The sequence below is a fragment of the Boleophthalmus pectinirostris genome, unplaced genomic scaffold, assembly GCF_026225935.1.
Source record: "Boleophthalmus pectinirostris isolate CB_2022bp ecotype Guang Dong unplaced genomic scaffold, ASM2622593v1 HiC_scaffold_10, whole genome shotgun sequence".
NCBI lineage: Eukaryota > Metazoa > Chordata > Actinopteri > Gobiiformes > Gobiidae > Boleophthalmus > Boleophthalmus pectinirostris.
This window is the reverse complement of record NW_026570971.1, coordinates 21,226,714-21,247,320: the sequence shown is the minus strand read 5'-3', so window position 1 is coordinate 21,247,320 and position 20,607 is coordinate 21,226,714. Positions and strand designations below refer to the sequence as shown.

Here is a 20,607-nt window from a genome sequence, read left to right as displayed (position 1 = left end):
ATCTCACATACTAGAGGAATGGTGATCTAGACATGTCTAGATGTGTGTAGATATGTGATGCATATTCTCTCAATAATTGTACACTAAAATATGATATAGTAACATTCCAAAACTGAGCTGAATCAAGTATAAAGATTGGCGCTGGAATGTAGCTGTGTGTTTGGAATTGTGTAAAATATTGAATTAGAGATAATCTTAATCATAGAGTGTAATAAATGCAGCTGTATTAGACTATGCAATTATAAACCAATTAAAAATAGTCCCATGAAAGAATTTGGGAACACAGTAATTAATCATATTTAATTAAAGGCCAATTATTATCAGTGCAGATTCATTCTATGTTACCCAAATGGAAAACCTAGAGCCAAGAATGTAACTTTTGTCCTGCCAAACCATATATATATCAATTTGTAATCTATAATATATAATCTATATCTCAGAATGTCCTCTGGCAATTTTATTTGCAGTGTTTACAAGACAGATTCAATAGCTTTCCTTGTTTATTTAAGTGTGTGTTTTCAAGGCAGTCTGCATATTATTATATAAGGTATGAATCTTAAACAGGTAATTTTCCGAGCCTCAAGAGCCACAGTGGAGTTAGAACTTCTTATAATCAATAACTCCTACAAAATGCAGCGAATACAAGGTGCAGTCGCATCAAAGATGCATGAGCAGATGGAGCGGTCTGTGCTGCACATTATTGGTTAAAATGTGGGTGTTTCAACATATTTTTCTCCATGTTATCACACAATAAAGTGAAAAAAAAAAAACTAGCAGAGACTCAAAAGGTAAAAAAGAGTGAATAGAAATCGAGGTATAGCTCTGGGGTAACTTTACTTTGGAAATTCTCAGATCTGACCACTGTGAAAACGTGAAATCAAACAACCCAAGAGTGATGGGAGACGCAAAGACAGGAAGGATAGAAAGATAAAAAAACCCATCCGTTTTTCCATTGGAGCGAGAGACGACCTTGCAGAGACAAGCGCGCCGATTTTTAGTCTTTCAAGTCCCACTCACTCACGCTGGCTTCCCTTTGAGGATCAGCCAGAGGGATTGGCGGAGGAGAGGAAAACAGAGCGATGGGAAAGAGGAGAGGGGAAGGAGACACATGAGGAAATGAACAACGAAAGAGAGCAGGATACGGGGACAACCGGAGTTAAACGTTTTACCAGTGAGAGGGGCAGAGTTACAAAGAGATGTCTGAAGATGGCACACAGCCTGCATGGGGACAAAATTACAGGCCAAAGGATCAAAGGAAGAGAATAAAGAAGATAGAAATAGCAACTAATAAAGCCAAAAACATTTGATTGACATTTATCAAATCTACTTTTATAGACAAGTCGAGGTATTGGCTGTGAAGGACAAGAGAACACGCCATAAACGCTTGCTCTTTATCAAATGGGCACTTTTATTACAACGGTGTTCCAGCTGTGGACAGAAGACATACATCTGTTTTTGATGTGTTTTTTACAACTTTGAGAAATTGCAACTATTTAAATGATGACAATAAATAAACCATTATTTGTGGACAAGAAGACAGGCTACATAAATCATCATTAGTGCTTGTGTATAGGCCTGTCACGATAAATTTACTTATCGTTCAATATATGAAAGCTGGAACAATGTTTTTTTGGGGCCAGTATACATCATGTGTATTTTTTCTTTGAATTACAGGGACATTTTGGGTTATTTTTTGGCTATATGGTAAGATTTAAAATGCAAAAGCTTGAATTAATAACTACTATGACTCATTACAGATGCAGACTATGTAGTAAAGTGTTTAATTCTGATATTTATTTATTGCAGCTAATGATTTTTTAACTTTGCTGTACATTTAGAATTGTTTTTGTTGCTTAAATCTGTTGTTGGGTTATTGTTGTGTCACTGGCATAAATTCATGTCAGTATTATCCCTTATGTCCATATTTTCTTCAGTAATGTATATATTGCACTTCAAAATTTGTTATCATGACAGGCTTACTTAAGTACATTTGCTGGGTCTTATTTTTATTGTTATGGGCAATACCGCAAGTTAAAAATATTCACCTTTCTTTCCGCACATTAAGCTGTGCAAAACAAAATAATTAAAATCTCTTCTATGGATGAAGCCTGTCAAACATAACACAGGGGATGTAGCAGGACAGTGAAATAAATGTGTTTTCCTCTTCACTTGGGCCCATGTAAAATAATGGGCACCAAAGGCTAACAAGGGTCAGTAAGGACAACTAGCACTAACAGATCTGCATAAACAGGCAGCAGAGGCTAACACACATCAGCGTGCTAAATTAAGTAGCGAGTAGAAGGCAGAGCAAATGCGCTGAAGCGTGAACATGTAACACACATGCGATCGTTTTGTCTTCAAACAATCGCGGAGCCATACATTGTAGCCCTGGGTCATGAATTAACACACTCCCACACAGCTCACAGAAAGGTGCACAAACACTTGTACAGATCCATGCGGCCTTCATATGCATATGTGTAAATAGAGGCAGCACAAAGAGGCAGCATCAGGGCAGGGCTAAATGTGTTTGGAGGGTTTTTAGTTCTAACATTTTACAGTGTTTTATAGCCTAAGCTCATGCGCCCTCCTCCGCCACCACCACCAACACCACAGTCGCCTGCTCCACTGCCTTCAGCCAGTCTGCTCCTCTCTGTGCCTGTCACGCTACTGGACGAGCGCACTGCCTCCAAGAGGAACTCAAGTTTGATCTGAAGCTGCGCCAAGGTCATTGTAACACGCAAGTACAAGTAATACAGCTTACAAGATATCATAAGTTAGTAGACATCACTATCTGCTTTCCTCTATGGATCTATGAAGATGTTTCAATGTTCCACAGTATTACATGAATTATTGTATCTTGCTTTTATTCAAGTATGGCTGTGTTCACTGCAAATAAAAATAACTCTCCACAAATGTGACCTGTTACTTGGCCAGAGACCGTCCCGTCAAAGCAGAAAAAGTACCATAAACAGTTGGTGACAAACCCTCCAAAAAAGTTCCATACTGCACCAAAAAATATATTATTTTTGATTATTTGATTATCAGAAGTCGCTTTTATTTTCTGGTCAATATACTATAATGGATTTTGTTTTTGCTGCCACACAAGAATACGCTCTTGATTACTTGACAATATAGGTGTACAAAAGACCAACATTATCTAAGAAAACATATCTCCGTATTTGGGAAAAGTGCAGGAGCAGAGTGCACTGAGAGGAAAGGGTGAAGTGTGTCCAAACAGAGAGAGGTAGTGGTGGAGGGGCAGTGGGCAGCAGAGGTCTCCTAACCTGGTGCGACGGTGCGTTTGCTTGTAAATAAACATCAGCCTGAGATTATTCCAGGCACGAAAGCCCAAACCGAAGAGGCCTGGGGTCAGAGAGATCTCCTACAAAGCACATGTATTGGGTTTCCACGCTTTTTGAGGACATTGCATTGACTTGCATTAATTTCCTGGAGACTGATTCTATCCTAAACCACTGTCAATACCTCCCCATTACCCAGACCCTAACATGAACTTTTAAACATGTTAATTCTTATCTTAAATTTAAATTATGCTGCTGATGTAATAATAAAGCATTAACATCATGAGAACCTTATTTCTGACCCCATAATGGAGACAGGTAACTGATTTGAAGGTGTACAGATTTCAGTCCCGACATTGCAATAAATGTGAGCCAAAACTGTACACACTGTACTGCTTCAAATAGTGCTGTATGGCCAAGGACACATGCAAGTAGACTTACATTTAGAACAGCAAAAAGCTATAAGTGTCTAACTGTGGGAGTACCAAGGTTATTTCCTGTTCAGCTTTTACTTTGGAACATAAAATTCAGTGGTATAATGGAGTGACACTGCAGTCATTTTACTCCCTTTTTCAAGTATTTGATTCATTTAGTCATTTGAGCTTGGTTACTTACTGCTCAATACTGGGAGAAAGGTAGAGCTTGGGGAAGACCTGCGTGGCCTCAGCATCTTCAAAACTGACCGACAGAAGAGCCATGTCCTCACCAGGGTCCAGGGTTGTGTCCTGAGGGTAGACAATAGTTCATTAATATCACAGCAATGAGGGCTCTATTTCAGTTTATGTAGACAAGTCCTAAAAATGTGAAGGGGTGCAAAGGAAACCAGGAGAGACACCAGATAAAAACATCTGTTGGTTTTCATGCTACATTAGCCTTAACAACTGCATGAGGCTGAGCTGATGACTGGAAGCACCATCAAATCAAGTGTGAGAGAGGCAAAGGCCACCCGGAGCTGTGCACTGCAAACTTTATCTAGCTCTCCAAGCTCTTCATTTACCATTCTGTGATGTTCTTTTCCTAGAGCGTGGCACTGTCATTAGTGCACTTCTACGTCAAATACCAATCTGGCCTGGTTTCCCTGACAGAGCGTTAATCAAATGTCTTACAGATGGTTTGAACTCATCCAATTGTTATAATCACTGCCCGAGATGGTGAGAGGAAATGTAGCTACAAAGATGATGGACACAGGCAAAAAGCTACCAGTTAACAGCAGCGCGGCCTCCCACATGAGAAGGCCTATTAACTAATTGCACATGTCTGCCCCACACAAAACCAAAGTGACCACTGGAGACAGCCTGTGTGGGCGGAAAACTTCACTGAGCAGATTTTCTTCAAATCAAGTGGAATAATATAGTATCTTTTGCATGTACCCTAAGAATTACAATTGGTAAAATTAACTACTTACATCTTGATGGAGATGGAAAAATATATATAATGCAACAAGGGTTAGTTGAAGTTCAAATGCACAGTATGACACTTCATTATATCACAAAAAACCTCCCCGCGGCAGTATCAAGGCTGTTGAAGATGAAATATAGATTATTAGCATTAAAGAGTGTTTATTTGAACTGAAGCTTATTGAAGCCCATACACACAGCAGGGCTCTGTGGCCTGTCCCCTTGTGCTCGTCTCTGAGACTGCACTAGGCTGAAGGAGGCGACAGTCAAAGATGCAGTGAGTGTGGCATCCAAAAGTGTTGCCTGATGAAATCAGCTCTCATCAATGGACTGAGCTCCAGTAAACAAGAGCGGCCTCATGGAGCAGGCGAGCAGCGCTCAGGGCCTCTACAGCTGACGATATGAGACAGAACAGACCCCAGACGACGAGTTGGGCGAGTGGGTTTATAGGAGATTGTTTTGCTTCAGTTTGTATCTGTCAACTCTTATTTTCATCTGGAGCTTATTTAATAAAAGTTTCTTCAGGACTGGGATGCTGTAAACATGAGATGAGAACAGTTTGGAGAGAGAGGCACACTGCAGCTGTAGTGGCTCTAGACTGCGTCAGGCTCTGGAGGAGAAAAGCCTTTCTGTGGCATGATGCAAACTTGTCTTGTCTGACTGGACAGCGAGGGACTGTCACAAGTCATACAGCACCAGTCCACCAAACTACAGGCACACCCTTAAACTTTTAGCTAACATACAATATAAAAACTCTTGCATGGTTAAAAATAGACTTAATTTCTTGAGAAGGCTATGTCAAACGACAAAGCACAAAGAGAACCAGATTAACACAGAACAATATTCTGTATGATAAAATCACAAATGCTAAACTGTGCCCATAAATAAATGGAATGTTAACATTTCCATCAAATATCTGATTATAACTCCAAAGCTTGGGAAAAGTCTGTATGAGAAGAAATGTGACCTTCTAGGCCCTTTATTCAGATTGATACAAAATGTATTCCCCTCAGTAATGAAATGAAGCCCCAAACGGCCATTAAATGCAGTGTACACACTTGTTATGTCTTTTGAACTAAACAGACTGGAGGGCAAAGCGTGCTTATGTAAAGATAACAAAGGACTCCCATTAAAAATCCTGACTCCACAGGCTACAGGCAGGGTCTTAATGAAGTGCGTCTTCATTGTGGAGTAATGAGCCCTGAAAAGCCATGCTCAGACCACTGTCCTGCAGGGAAGGTGCAGACACAGAGGCAGTATTTACTGAGCCCCTGGGCACAGTGATTCAGCTGCTCGAGGACTAGTTTTAAGTAAGTACAAAGTGAGAGCGGAGATCAAGGTTAGAGGGGGCCTGAGAGTCCACCACTCTCACCACATCTCTGATGCTCCTGACTCCTGGAGACAGTCTCTGTTCTTTCTGTCCGCTCTGTGTCTGCTGCCCTGGCCTCTGGCAGCTCACTGTGCTCCATGTGACAGGCTGGAGATGTGACAGCTGTCCTTATGCCAGACCAAGTCTGGCCAAAGTCACAGCACACACAACACACAGTGATGGGCCCCACTGCAGGGGAGTGGAGGAGGTAAGGGCACGCTGTCCGCCTTCTTCACCCAACTTTAAATGTCAGGCCCAGTGTAATGGGAGGCATGACTGACAGCGGGATTGTTGTGTGAGGACATGTCCAGCTCCTGGGCCAGCTGTGAGTGGCCCTGTGCATATGCTGGACACACAAGAGGATGTAACCTTCTGCTCCAGCAACAAGGGCCACATGTGTCTTACATCTTTTGTTCTTTAACATTGAAGGATTTTAGTCATTAACTTCAACACACTAGTCTTTGATACCATTTAGTTTGCTGGAGTAAACAAATTAAACTTCAGCATGACTCAATCAAAGTAAAAAAAAAAGTGGGAAAATGTATTTCAATCTAAAATATCTGTTTTGTGTTTACTGGAACTTGTTTGGTTGAGTTTTCTGCCATAAGATGAAGAGCATCTCTAAGGATCACAGGCTTAAGGTGGCTGGAGCCCAAATGTCTCTTCCCATGATGCGCAGTGCTGTGATTGAGGCCAGTTAAAGAGATAGTTCCTAATTATGTAGCTGTGCTTCTGTTGACAGGAATGTGCTGTGACGCTCTGATGGGCTGTGATGAAGACAGGAAGGCATTTATAAGGTCACAGAAAGACTGAGTGCATTTCTAAGATGGCATCCTCTGTTAATCTACAGTTGTGTTTCATTTGTGTTTGGGGGAAAAGCTAACTAACTTTATTACTGAACAACTAAACTGCGCACAAAACATTTAATTACAGTTAGGTGAATCCACGTGCTAATGTAAACTACATATCTCATATGTGGCCATTTACTATGAAGTCTTCATCAGCCTTTGTGAAAAGGCTGGGACCTGGGCCAAATCCTGACTGTGGTGGTAACAATAACTGGCTGGTGACCAATGGATGTGACAATGAGCTGATAATATTACACTTGTACTCGTCATGTGTGACGGTGGCCAAGAGTCAGTGATAGTGTGTCAGTCAGAGCATGCTCTGTACATATCAGTGAGAAGTGTGAAGTACGGGCTGGGAGCCACGGGCGTGACTCAAGTATGTGCATTTACATGTGTAGGACAGAGGAGGAATAAATGAACATATACTATGATGTATCCAAAATAAATGAATGAGATACCAACAGGAAATAGACTTGGGTTTAGGGCAATAGATTTTATGTTAACATTTTTCTAATTTTAAATATAATTTGGACAGATTTAGACATAGATAAGTATTAATTATGACTGAGCAACCTCACAGTGGAGAGTTGGACGCAGTTTTTATCCCAAATAGTTGATAATAAGATCTCTCTGAACTCTTGACCCTGTATGACACTGTGGATATTTAAACATGCATAAACAAGAACCAAATAACGAAAATGTATCTTCTTTTGGAGAGGGAACAGTCTAGAGGCTTTCACAGAAGACGATGTTCATTTAGTTCATAAAAATAATTTTTTGTCAGTCTGACCTCAGATGGAACACAAGATACTAATACTGACCACATGACCGATTACTGTGGCTTGTTCTCAAAATGTTAAACGGAAGGGTCAGAGTCAGAACCTTCTCAGCAAATTAATATTACAAAACCATATGTTTTCTTATAGTGGGGGTCATAGAGTTGCTTGCATTATTATTTGAGGGGTCACGGTCATGAGTGTAATGTAAAACTATACTTTGTTGTGAACCACATCACAGAGCAAGTAGTGTACCGATCTCCATACTGCTTTGCAAGAGGCCATTGTTTGTAGATAATAAAAAATAGACAACATTATTATTCCCTAGACATTGGTAATCCAAGGGTAAGCAAAGGCCACAGCTCACAAATGAGCATGGACAGCCAGCATATAGGCATTGGGTTTAGCCTGGAGCCATCACTGTGTTAAACTGCCTATAGGATGCAGAAAACATGCAGAGTGACAAGCGGACTGGGGTTAAATGAAAGATGAATAACATGGTGGTTAATGTAAGAAAAACAAAATGATCAAAAAAAGAAAATTTGAAGGTGTAAAATGGAAAACAACATAAAGATAGTTGATCTGGAGCGCAGGCGGAAAGTAGGCCAGATGGAAGTAATCCCACAGAGGCGCAGAGAGGAGGAAGAGTTGGTGGGGGGCTGGGGGGCTCTCTTGAGACTGGATACTAGAGATGTGATGCTCAGCTGGGGGTGCGGGCAGGTGGGTGGGCTCTGAGTGCAGGGATGTGTGGGTGGGGACAGGACGGAATGCTGAAGTGGGTGATTGGGAATGGCAGATTCACAAGGGAGTTGTGACCTTTGACCTTTGGTATAGGAGATCACACTGGGGTGAACTTGAGTACAATGCATCGTAAGTTTATAATTTTTACTTTTAAAGCAATTTGCTTTGATTAATCAATTACCATGTTGTATTCTTCTGAAATAAATTCAACCACTCTTCACGGGGTGGAAAATAAACTATTAATTGTCCATTTAGGAATCAATCTGCATTGTACTTTGGATAAAAATACTTCAAGCTTATCAAGAATTATGGAGGCAGTAGCAAAACAGTGGCTTAGTTTTGTTGTTTATACATCTACATTTTTGTGTTTAAGTCATTCCTTTCGGGCCCTCAATTTACTTTTTTTTATTTTGTTATGCTGTTTCTGTTTAGCTCTTTTACAAATTTTGTTTCTTTAAAAAACAAAACACTACAAAAAGAAGACTAGACATTCCTTTTTTGGAGTCCAGGAAAGAAAAAATGATGCACTACGTGGTGAATGGGCGTCCATATGAGACACACTGTATGAATGTGTTGAGTCCATGTCTGTCATCACAGCATGAGGCAACATTATGACTCAGTTACATCAAGTAATATGTTGTTTATCATATGCAAACAATTATCAATGCACCCGCGTCACAGTCAGTCTGTGGCATTAGTCACCGCATATGGTCCACACCTAACGGGCCAAAAGCAGACATCATAAATGGGATGCTACTGAATAAATCAGATTCAAAACCTCTGAGGATGAGTATTACTGAAAGAATCTCAAGCGAAATCGGAAAGGTCAGAGGGCTCCTGTTTGTATTAGAGGCTAAGCACCTCCTTGTGCAGAGCCGTGCCAGTGCCGGCAGTCATGTGTCACAACATGGACTGATGGAGCACACCTGACTACAGCACCCTGGGCCACAACCTTAGTGACAGCCCCGTCACCAGGGCAACAGTGATGATCAGCCGTGTCACTGTCACCTCTCACCTCTGAGCAAAACAAAATGTCTGGCAAGACATTTAGGAAAATCTTGAAGACTTCTCATTATTTCCAAAATATAAATTGATTTTAGAATATAATGCATAATCAGGTCAGTGAAATTGTACAGAGATTACATCTTGATCAGCAATAAACTTTTACATAGCAATTACAACTATAAAACAACTAGATCATCTGTTGGTTTATGGTTAAAAATATGTGCCACTATACCCGCAAAGAATTACAAAAATGAATCCACCCATGAGGCCATTGTTTGGCCTCATGGGTGTTAGCTTTACATGTCACTCTTCTCCCTTATACCCACATTCGTTATCAACACAGGGGTTGGAAAACTGTACCAAAAAGTCAAGGGGTCTGTGTATAGACATGTCACACAAGCCAAAAACAAGTGTTGGTGGGGTAGGAAAACTTTTTTGTAAAGCAATGCTATTGATAGCCAGGTTAACCAAAAACTCTGACAGGCGGTTGCAACCTGGCCACATTATTATGTCAAGTCCTGCCTGCTTTTCCTGCAGAGCGGCCCTGCCCTGACAGGTGCACCCAAACCACAGAGTGAGGGCTGTTGTCAACATGCCCACGCAAACAGCATGGACATAAAAAACATAGCCATTTTTACATGTAATTGGAAGATAATTGGAAGATTTGAAATTTAAATGGTACCCTAAAGTGAGTTATTATCAGTAATATTCAACTCTCTGGCAAACTTCTGTAAAAATCCTCCATGGGTGAGTCAGCAGTTGGACGCTAATGGTAATGGTTATGTCATGACCAAAGACTAGGCTCAAATATTTACAGTTGGCTCAGTGCGTTTCAGGGTGTGGGCATTACCAACCTCAAAATTGATATTTACAAGAACAAGGATCAAGTGCTTTTGGGTTTCTATGGGCTTTCTATTTTTAACATAATGTTCAAATTCACGGTGCAAGTTCAGGCATATCTGGGTGCGTTATTGGTAATATTTCACAGCAATCTGATGACCTAAAAAAGGGAGCGATTTTTGCACCTATGTAATTGGGAGATTACATGACAGCCATTATTACTGTGTTTATTGATTAGGTTTCTGTTACTGTTTACTGTTACGGTGTATTACACATGTGCTGCACTGAATGTCATGTTTACACTGGGGTTATTTATGATAAAAAGCATAAGTTAAAAAGTTTATAAAGTAAAAATAAAAATATAGTATTGCAATTTACTTCAAAACTAAGCTAGTATTTGATGCTCTAAATGTAATTTCATTGTTTATATATGACAATGACAATAAAATCTTGAATCTCTAAATTATTTTTTTTATGTACATTTTATACATATTTGGATTATGCATTTCATATCTATTTATACCTAAAAATTTGAATAACCCAACAAGTACAAACATCTGTTTATATATTTGAGTCACTCCCTGAGCTATAGTACCAAAGCAGTTTACAGCATCTATAATGTTAAATGAGTAATTGGATTTAATGAACAACCTTTTGACCAGTACATAAGAACAAAATAGCTGTATTTGAACACTACAAATATCTAATAATAGTTTTAAGAATAATACGCACTATAAGGACTTCATAAGCAAATCTGAAAATGACCAGTTGTTCTTGCAAGTTATAAAAGTAATTTAAGCAGATGCGCCTTGCTTTTTGTGAGCAACAGGTGCTTCTTAAATCAGGGAGGTCTCAGACATTGGCTGCATGCATCAATAGTAATAAAAGTCTTCTGTCAATTCTCAAAAATAGCCTGTTTACACGGCAGTATACAGCTGGGACCATTATAAAGTAGTGTCTGCAGAACAGTTCGTGACAGTCTAAAGCACAAGTATAAGATGAAAGCTGTGCTACTAATAACAGAAGTATCATCATCCAGACTCCCTTTCAACTTTCTGTATACGATGCATCCTCAGAACGGGCTCCAGATGTTACCACACCTGGTAATAACAGCAGCAGGGCTTGAGAATATATTTAAAAGAGAGTATACTACCATGGCTCTGGAACACACAAAAATACAGGTATCAGGTATCATTACTGCAAACAGGTGCAGTTATTATTTTAGTTGTAGTCAACTAAAGACATTTTTAGGCAACTATAAATGCCTTGTGCATTGACTAATCACCTAAAAGGCATAGGATGTACTCATAGATCAGGGCTCAGAAAAAATACTTTTGATACAAAGTAAACTATAAATATTTTGTTGGAAACTCCTGCTGTATTGTATATAAATCCTCAAAAAAGTTGAGTCAACTGAAACATAACTGACCAATAACTAATTAATAAATAATACAGCCCTAGATAGAATACTTATTATATCAACTAATTAACATTTGAATGACTACTATAAAAGATTATAGCCAAATGAACAACATTTCAGCCAAGTGTGCAAGCCCGTTTCGAGTAGGAACAACTTTTATTTTTATTTATTTTTATTTTTTCTATTTTTAATGATGTGTGTCTCTAAGCACAAGCAGCAGGAAGGGGCCTCACAAGTCAGTCACTGACAAAACAGTTACATCAGATAACCTACACCGTACAAATATAATTTGTGCAACAGCTATAGAGAGGTTCTTGCAAAATCTGGATTTCAGTTTGCAGTGTCAGCAAAACAGCTGTGGACATTTCCTGTATATGGATGGACACATAGCAATAAGTGTAAACCAACATACAAATACCACAAGGCAGACTCAAACTTTACATCAATAAAACAAAAAATTATTTACATATTATTTTTTGCTTCGTTTCCGTTTTAGAGCTGTTGCTCCTGACATTTAAATCTGTCTTCAAGAGCATCCTGAGTTAGAATACATCCACCATTTAAAAGGCACGTAATTGTTTATCTGCGTGGAAGCATTGGCTGGCCTTTTCAGATTTCAGTCGTACACTGCATTAGTGAAGCCCAAACTGGCAATTACTTAACAATGTCTTTTGGGCAACTTGCTTTCCCACTAAATGCCATGTCTTAGTGCCATATGGATAATTTGACAACTGTTAGAAAGAGGGGAAAAAAAATAAAAAATGCATGTATATAAAAACCTTTCAATTGATTTATCTCAATGGACTTAGGATATAGTTATTGATTTGCATTATAATTAAATATAACTGAAATCAAATGATAATCACTCAATGTTTAACCTATAGCATAATAAAAAATGTGAAAAAAAAAAAAAAAGCTGTGGTAGAGGGCAAATCCAGGGCCAGGATCACATCTCTAAGCATTACAGGAGGAACCTACAATTATTTTATAGCTCTTAAGATTCCTGAGCTCTTAGTCAGTGTTTACCATGCAGGGGCATGGCAAGGCCACAAATTACCTCCACTCACAGTGACACCAAATGCTCAATGGTCACGCACAAAGCAAGTTACAGTATTACTATGTCGTCATAGTAATACAAACACTCAGGTGATCATGAACAGTAATAGTATTTATATTTCATTGATAAAAGAGTTCTTTCTGATTCATAGGCATTAGTTCACATGTTTGTTTGGTTGTTCAGGCCTGGCCCATCTGTGTACCCTCTTACAGTTCTGCTCTTATATAAAGTCACACAGTTGTTTTCCAGCTCTGTGCAGAGCATTACAAAAGCCTCATGTGACACGGAGCTATCTTCAGCCACTTCTCCAAAAGTCCAACCGCCACAGTGTACCGACCTCAGGAGCGGTTGAGGGATGTGCAACATTATGTGGCAACTATAGAAAATTATCTCCAGCTGCCTTTACGTGCCAATTATCTAAAGATAATCACAAAATCAGCCAGGATTAGGTTGTCTTTACTAAATAGGCCCCATCACCAGAGGTATTATGAAAGATAATTATTGAATAATAATAATGATAATACTGATGAAATAATAAATGGACATTTTTCTAATCTGAACATAGAAAACAAAAGCTGCAGATGTGGAGAGTGGGTTGGCAAAATCAATCTTGCTTTACAACACTACACCCACATAATTAGCCTCTGAATAAAAAAAGTGTTGACCTTGTGCTATTTATATCCTGACATAACCTTTTAACAGCAAAGATAAACACAGGTCACATGGTACTGTTTTAAAAAAAAAAAATCTAAATTAGACAACATTAGAGAAGAGGTTAATTATTCAAATGGCATTTCAACATGTACTGCTGCAGAGCCTCTGGGGTAACAAGCAGAGTAAATATGATTAGTGCAGAAAGGTGCAATAATGGAGTCAAGCAAAACAGGGTCATTCATCAAGCTGTCAGGAGGAGACAGGGGTGGAAAAAAGCCAAAATTCATAATTTAAAATTATGTTAAATTTTTAAGTAAAATAAAGTAGTCTTCCACAAAAAGAGCATTTGAATATGGTTTGAGAAAAAAAGGAAACTATTTTATATAACTGATTTGAAGCTCACTGTAACATAACTACAGTGAGAATTATGTGCTAAAAGAGACAAGAATTTCAAAACAATGTTTCCATTTTGCAACATAAAAATCTGCACACCAAACAATAAACCCTAATAGGTAGCAAACAGCAGAGATAGCAGATAAAGGAAAGACATAATGACATTGATCTAACAGTTGTTTTAATTTAATCTGCAAATGCAAATATTATTAAAAGGTCCTATATTGCACAACATTGATTCTTGTGAGTTTTCAGACATGTTATAATGCTGATACCTCCTCAAAAATTAGTTGTACTTAATTTCAATCACACATGTTTAAGTAATCATTTATTATAACTCTGTCTTCATTTCCAAAGCTCTGTTCCACATTGCGATGTCATGAAGAGGAGGTTTTCAAGTTAAGGGCTACCTTTTACTCTTTGTTCAATAGAGATGGGCGATTCCATGGCTAAAATTATCCAAATGATTCTTGAAGATGTAGGTAGCATTATAAGAATGAAGAACTGAATTATTAGTACACATTCTTGCAGTTCATTATTAAAATCAACAAGTCCTGACCTCTTCTGTTGGGTAACATTTAACTATTTATTCATTTATTTACTTAGTCCAAACTAACGCCCACGGCAAATTCTCATTTAAAAATTTGTATAAAAGAACAAACCGTGACAGGAAATGGAGGGCAAGAGCAGAAGTCGGCGACACTGGCACCGCGAATGAAAAGCCCGAGGCGGCATTTCACCCTGACCCTCCCTTCACTCTGAACAAGGAGCCTTCGAGGTTAAAGTGCATATACAAGAGGTAGGAGTGGGCTGAGATGGAGACCAAAATAATTGGAGTAAAAATAATTAGACACTAAATTGTTCTTTTGAAGCATGCACAGAAAATAAGAGACAAAATAAGGATACAGGAATGTCCTGCGTAGAATGCTACCTGGACTTAGGAGAGCAGAGCGGGAAGCACAAATGAGCTGACGAATGAAGTATGCAACCACTGACACTAATATAGCTTTTAATAGATTTAACGGTTGTACTAATGTGTGACGTTCTAGTACATAAACACAGATGGAGGAAAGAGATCTTCAGTAGCATATGGACAAGACATTTAGGGTGTGTTCACATATGTCATGATTTGGTTCTGGTTTGAGCCCAGTTTAGCTCCAAAGTGATCTATACGCAAGTGTGAACGCACCCTTTAAAATACTAAAAAAACACTTGTCCACAACAGGTGTATTACTCTTATGACATAATGACCAAAAAATACCAAAATATTCACTCACAAAACATTTAATCAATCATAGTTTCTGATTAAAAATAAAATGGCTCACACTACTAACTTTATTAATATAATAATAATAAAAGAATAATGTATATAGTAGAAGAGTCAACTGCAAAGAAATAACAAAACATACAATTAAGATATTTACAGTGTCTGATCTTCAGCAAACTCTACCATGTTTATCTTAGTCTCACAACATGAGTTCTTTATAATGTTACAACATGACAGTAAAACTTCTCCTAAAATATCCTTTGGGATCAATAGTGCTGTAAATGCATAAACAACAGAAAAACACTTGCAGGCTGCTCTGGAGCTGGTGACATGGGTCAGTGCCTGCGAAGGGAACAAAGCACAAGTGAAGCGAGAGCAGAGGCTTCAGTCACGAATGTGGAGCCCTCTGCACTGATCACTGTGGACATTTAGGCTTATCAGAGCAATGTGCTGCCATGAGGAAGTGTGGACGAGCAGATGGAGGGGCAAAGAATGCATGCAAAAAATGCAATAAGAATTGAATCAAAATGGTAATTGAAATGGTGGCAAAAACAAAAACAAGTTATCAAGGCAAAATAATGTCCTCTGCAAAATGTAAAAAAGAAAATATCCTGGGTTCCACAGGGTCTAATATTGTACTGTTGCACTGTTGTTGTGACATCTACAAACATGTGCTAAAATGCTTGTTGTTCTTGTATTAGTCAATATTTCAGTCATGTGAACCTGCTCCATTTAATGTACAACAGAATCTCAATTGAAAAACAAACAAAACAAAAAAACCCTGCAAATTTTACCACAGAATTACTGAAACAACAACCACAAACTAGAGCCCGACCGATATATCGGTTGGCCGATATTATCGGCTGATATGGGCAACTTTGGGCATATCGGCTATCGGCCGATATGCTTGCTGATAGGGGCCGATATTTCACGTGGGCATGTTATACCTCGTTATAAAGCTTAGACTCTCTACATTCTGTTCATTTAATCCAATTTACAGACAGATAAATGTCCTAATATGTGGCTCCACATCAGTATTTATCTACGGAGTCATTTGTCTGTGTGTGTCCGTACTGTCCCTGAACACACCACAGAGTCGCGTCACTCACGTGTGTTTGTTTACACCTGCAGACACAGATCCAAACACTGAGATTATATACTTTTTACGGACAATCGGTTTGAGTCTGGATTAAAAGGACATTTATTAGTGCAGATTTGTGATGTGAGGAGGAGCCTGTGTGAGCGGTGAGTGTTGGAAATATGTCGACTCTGAAACTAGTTTTTGTCATTTGTTATGGGTTAGCTGCTGTAGCTCCCGCACATAGACAGACTGTTTTCTATTGGTCTGTACTAAAGTGACTATATTGGCCGTATATTTGCTACTGGACCTGCACTGATATGTAAATGAGCTGTGAATAGAGGTGTGAATTATGACATTTGCGCATATAATTAATTACCGCGGCGCGCACGTATTTACGGTTAAAGGCTAATAGCGCTACTTTCTTTACTAGTTATGGGTCGGTCGCGAACGAAATGACTCTTAGAGCCGGCTCTTTGAAGGGAACGACGGGAGCCTGATCCTTATTGGGAGCCGTGTTTTCTCTTTCTCTCACTTTTTTCTCTTCACGCCGCGTGCAGACTCGTGGTTTGACAGCGGCAGCGGCTAAAAACGAAACTTTGAGAAATTTGCGTGTACGTAGGATTAAAAAAAATAAAAATAAAAATAAACGAGCATATTTGACTGTAGTTTAGCATAAAATAAATAAGTCCCGGTTTAGTCATTTTTCAGTCCTGGTTTAGACCTGGTTCAGTCCTGATTCAGTCCTGCTTTAGACGTGCTTTAGTCCTGCTTGCAACAAAACAATCTGAAGAGCCACTTGGGAGCCAAAAGAACCAGCAGCTTTTAGTGAGCCGAGCCAAAAGAGCCGGTTCTCTAAAAAGAACTGGAATACCCATCACTAGTGTCTAGAATGTGATGCAAAAATGCCATTAAGTCAACCTACTGTCTGTAAATATGATGTAAAGAGGCAGAATAACAATAAATGTTGCCTAAATAAACCCAATTTAAAATCCACCAGAGCCAAACCTAAGTTTTTTAAACAATTCAACATTTACAGTGAATTTTTACATCACTAAATATATCGGTGATTATATCGGCTATCGGCAGCTCCAACTTCCATTATATTGGTTTCATATCGGCCACAGCAAAATCCATATCGGTCGGGCTCTACCACAAACAAAATCACCATTAAACATTTTGCCTTAAAATGTGCATGTATTGAGCTCATTATTTTAATTTGATTAATGCAAAAATCTATGTAATTACAAGCCAAAACTATTCTATCAGAATTTGACGAAGATAAACCATGACACAAAAATGTCCCCTAATCCATAAAAGCACTTTGAACATGTAATGGTCAAGAGGTTAAAGGTTAAACTATTTGTGTGATCCTGTGCACTTAAGGGAGCAGAGCTAAACCTGCATGTACCTTCTTATCCTCACAACAGCCTGCCCCCTTTAAAATAAACACACAAGTAAATGAACTCAAATTCCTTCTCGCTCCTCTAGGCCAGTGGTCCACAGAGGAAGGTAAACATGTCCGTGCAGTACGCTCAGATTTCCAGGATGCTGCAGGTAACAGTCGTCCTCTACAGCTCCGCGCCCACCAGCCGTATGCGGGGTAGCCCATGTCTGAACACATTTCCACTCCAGCACTAAATCCCCCCATAACACAAGGACATCCGCGAATTTGATGGCGAGATTCAAATCAGGGTCAGTGGTGCGACCTCTACCTGGCTGTGGGCTTACCTTATGTGTACAAAACAACTTTTTTTCTGAAGCCTGCATTTTGTTGAACAGAAAGACCTCCTGTTAACATGCTGTAAAGTCTGATTTCCACCCATGGGAAAAGCTCCACCATTATCTATTCAAATGATCTTTTTCAACCACTAAAATAATACAGTCTCTAAAATTCTTTGTTAAATGTAGTGATTTCAAATTCAAACAGAGCTTAGCAGTGGTAGGGTTTGTCTATGGCCATAAGCTTTGTGTAATGACTAATCTTTATCAGTTATATATAGGGGACAGGCGCAAGATGTTTCAAGAAATCCCCTCTTGAGTTACAGACATGCCCCCCCGATGAGACACCGGAAAGGATTGTAGAAATGCTGAGCGATCTTTTAGATGAAAACCATGAAGTGTCTGGGGAAGGGAAAAGTAGTGTAACTTTGTTTAAAGGGCCCATATTACACTATTTTCAGATCTGTATTATGTTGTGTCTTATCAAAAAACAGAAAACAGTCTGCTCTACCTTGTGATGTCATGTGGTAATACAGGAAGTGCTCCACTGTGTTTTTAAACTTTATACACCTTAACTAGAATCATTTCAGCCAATAGAATTGCCAATCTCTACTAAACAAAACATGAAAGAAAGTTCTTACTCAAAAATGTGTGAATGTAATAAAACACAACTCCAGGGATTTGATCGGGTAACAACATTCTAACATGGCTTAAATCTCACAAGTCAATTTTGCGTAATACAGGACCTTTAAACTGTTACATAAAGTGCAGTATATTGGTAGTACATGTCAAAGATTGTATTGCTTGTATATTTTCCATATTCATCGTAACCCTTGTAACTGACTAAACTAAACTTTTTTTTTTGCTCAAATAGATGTATAGCAATAGGGGCACTGGCAGCACCAAAGAGCTACTGTTCACAATGCACAAAAACGACCGAGTGGAGACAGCATTCACACTGACACGACTAATTACATGACAACTGTCGAAGTGAAAATCCGGGTCATTGATTTGGCTACACCGATGTAAGAGTCCGGCCTATACGCTGCATAATCCTGCTCCTCCAGAATGCGGAGGTGGACAAGGTGTAGGCTGATGTTCATTACTTTCTTCTTTTCTGCGCCAGCTGTCTTCCTCGGTCCTCAGCGCTCCCATGGAGATACTATGTATAACCTGGCTGCCAAATACAGCAGAGCACTGTGAGTTTTGTGTGTGCGTATGGGCACATGAGGCTCAGCTTATGATATGATCAGTATGACAGGAATGTACGTCCAATTCCCACATCTCTTCTCTCATAAAAAAATCACTTAAGATTACATGCCCGACACCATGTCACTGACTGTGCAGCACCACCCATAGTTCAAGGTGTCAATGTGGCTGCCCCAATATTGCATAAAAATCATCGGGAATCATTTGGGAAATAATCCACTAATAAATGTTATGCCAACAGTGAAAAATGAGATAAAAAACAGGAAGAAACTTTTAGGGAGGCAGCATGCAACTTGTCAACGCATATTTTGTACTTGCATTTTTTGTACTGTACTGCTTATTCTACTCTTTGTGCCATTTTAAACAAAGAAAGGATTTTTCTTTATGATAAAACATACCTCATTTGAGAAGCATCACTTTTTAAATTATTCCAATTATGCATGTATCGATTAAAACAATAGTATTTGCAGTCTCGCTCTAAATCAAAGTTTGACTTTGTCCCGGCAACAGTAAAGAACTTCTGGGACATTTGAACAAAGGCTGATTTGACACTGATGACTTCTGCTGTTCGCCGTATGTTTATCATCATTTCCCTTTCACAAACAGAAGCGCGGACTGAGAAAGGCCAGAGAGCTAGGGCCCGGAGCGCACCGAGGAGGGACGGGCGACACTGTGCAACAAGGACTGGAGGAGAGAGAGAGTGGCGGAGGCAATTACTAATGCGGCCGAGCAAGGCAGAAGGACAGTGAGGGAGGGATGGAGAGAGAGAGAAAAAGAGAAGGAGAGATGGAAGGAGAGAGGGCGAGTTAAGCTGCCTGCAGACACCACGCGGCTCAGAGCAGATCCAGAGTGACGGCTCGCTGATTAGTCAACTCACAGCCCCCAAGACTGTGGCCTGCACATTAAAAAGTCCTCTAAAAATCAACCGCTCACATGCCAAAAACTATTCAACACATCATAATTACAGCATCTACAAACGTCAATACCTAAAATTAGACTAGTGACAGTACCTTTAGAAGATAGACAGGGATGTTGCTGAAGTCCACAGGAAGTTTTAGGAGGAATCGGGCAGAAAACTCGCCAGTCTGGACAAACAGAAAAAAACATTGTTTTATAAGTAAAATGGCAGTGAAGAAATACCCGTATGAACTATAGAAAGCTGGTTTTAGGTCAACACAATGAATTATTAATATTGAAACTACTGACACAATAACGATAAATATATAGTATGATTAAAAGACATTTGAAACTGTAAATAGCAAACTAAAGCAATTGATACTTTGCAACTGCTCAATTTAGATGTAATCTGAGCTTTATTTTAACACAATCTCACCAGAAAGAGCTGACTTGGTTGGACTTCCAAGAGTCTCTCACACATAAAATTACAGTCACATGCGAGTGAACAATTTTTCAGTTAATCACTCTCACCTTTTTGTTGAAAATCAAACACCTAAACTGGACCATTATCCCTCTATTGATCATAGGCTCCTGAAAATGCGTTGTTTAAATCCATTTTGTATTTTTTCTTGTCT

At 39.2% G+C, this 20,607-nt stretch overlaps 1 protein-coding gene across 1 annotated transcript in view; it reads right to left on the bottom strand.

The window, feature by feature from the left end:
- The window catches only part of babam2 (BRISC and BRCA1 A complex member 2), a 51,229-nt gene that overhangs the window by 16,898 nt on the left and 13,724 nt on the right, over window positions 1-20,607 (bottom strand). Inside the window, exons 5-6 of the mRNA XM_020919673.2 lie at window positions 20,086-20,160; window positions 3,915-4,024 (exon numbers count right to left, since the gene is read on the bottom strand). Of these exons, the coding sequence (XP_020775332.1) occupies window positions 3,915-4,024; window positions 20,086-20,160 (185 nt within the window). The remainder of the gene's footprint in view (window positions 1-3,914; window positions 4,025-20,085; window positions 20,161-20,607) is intronic.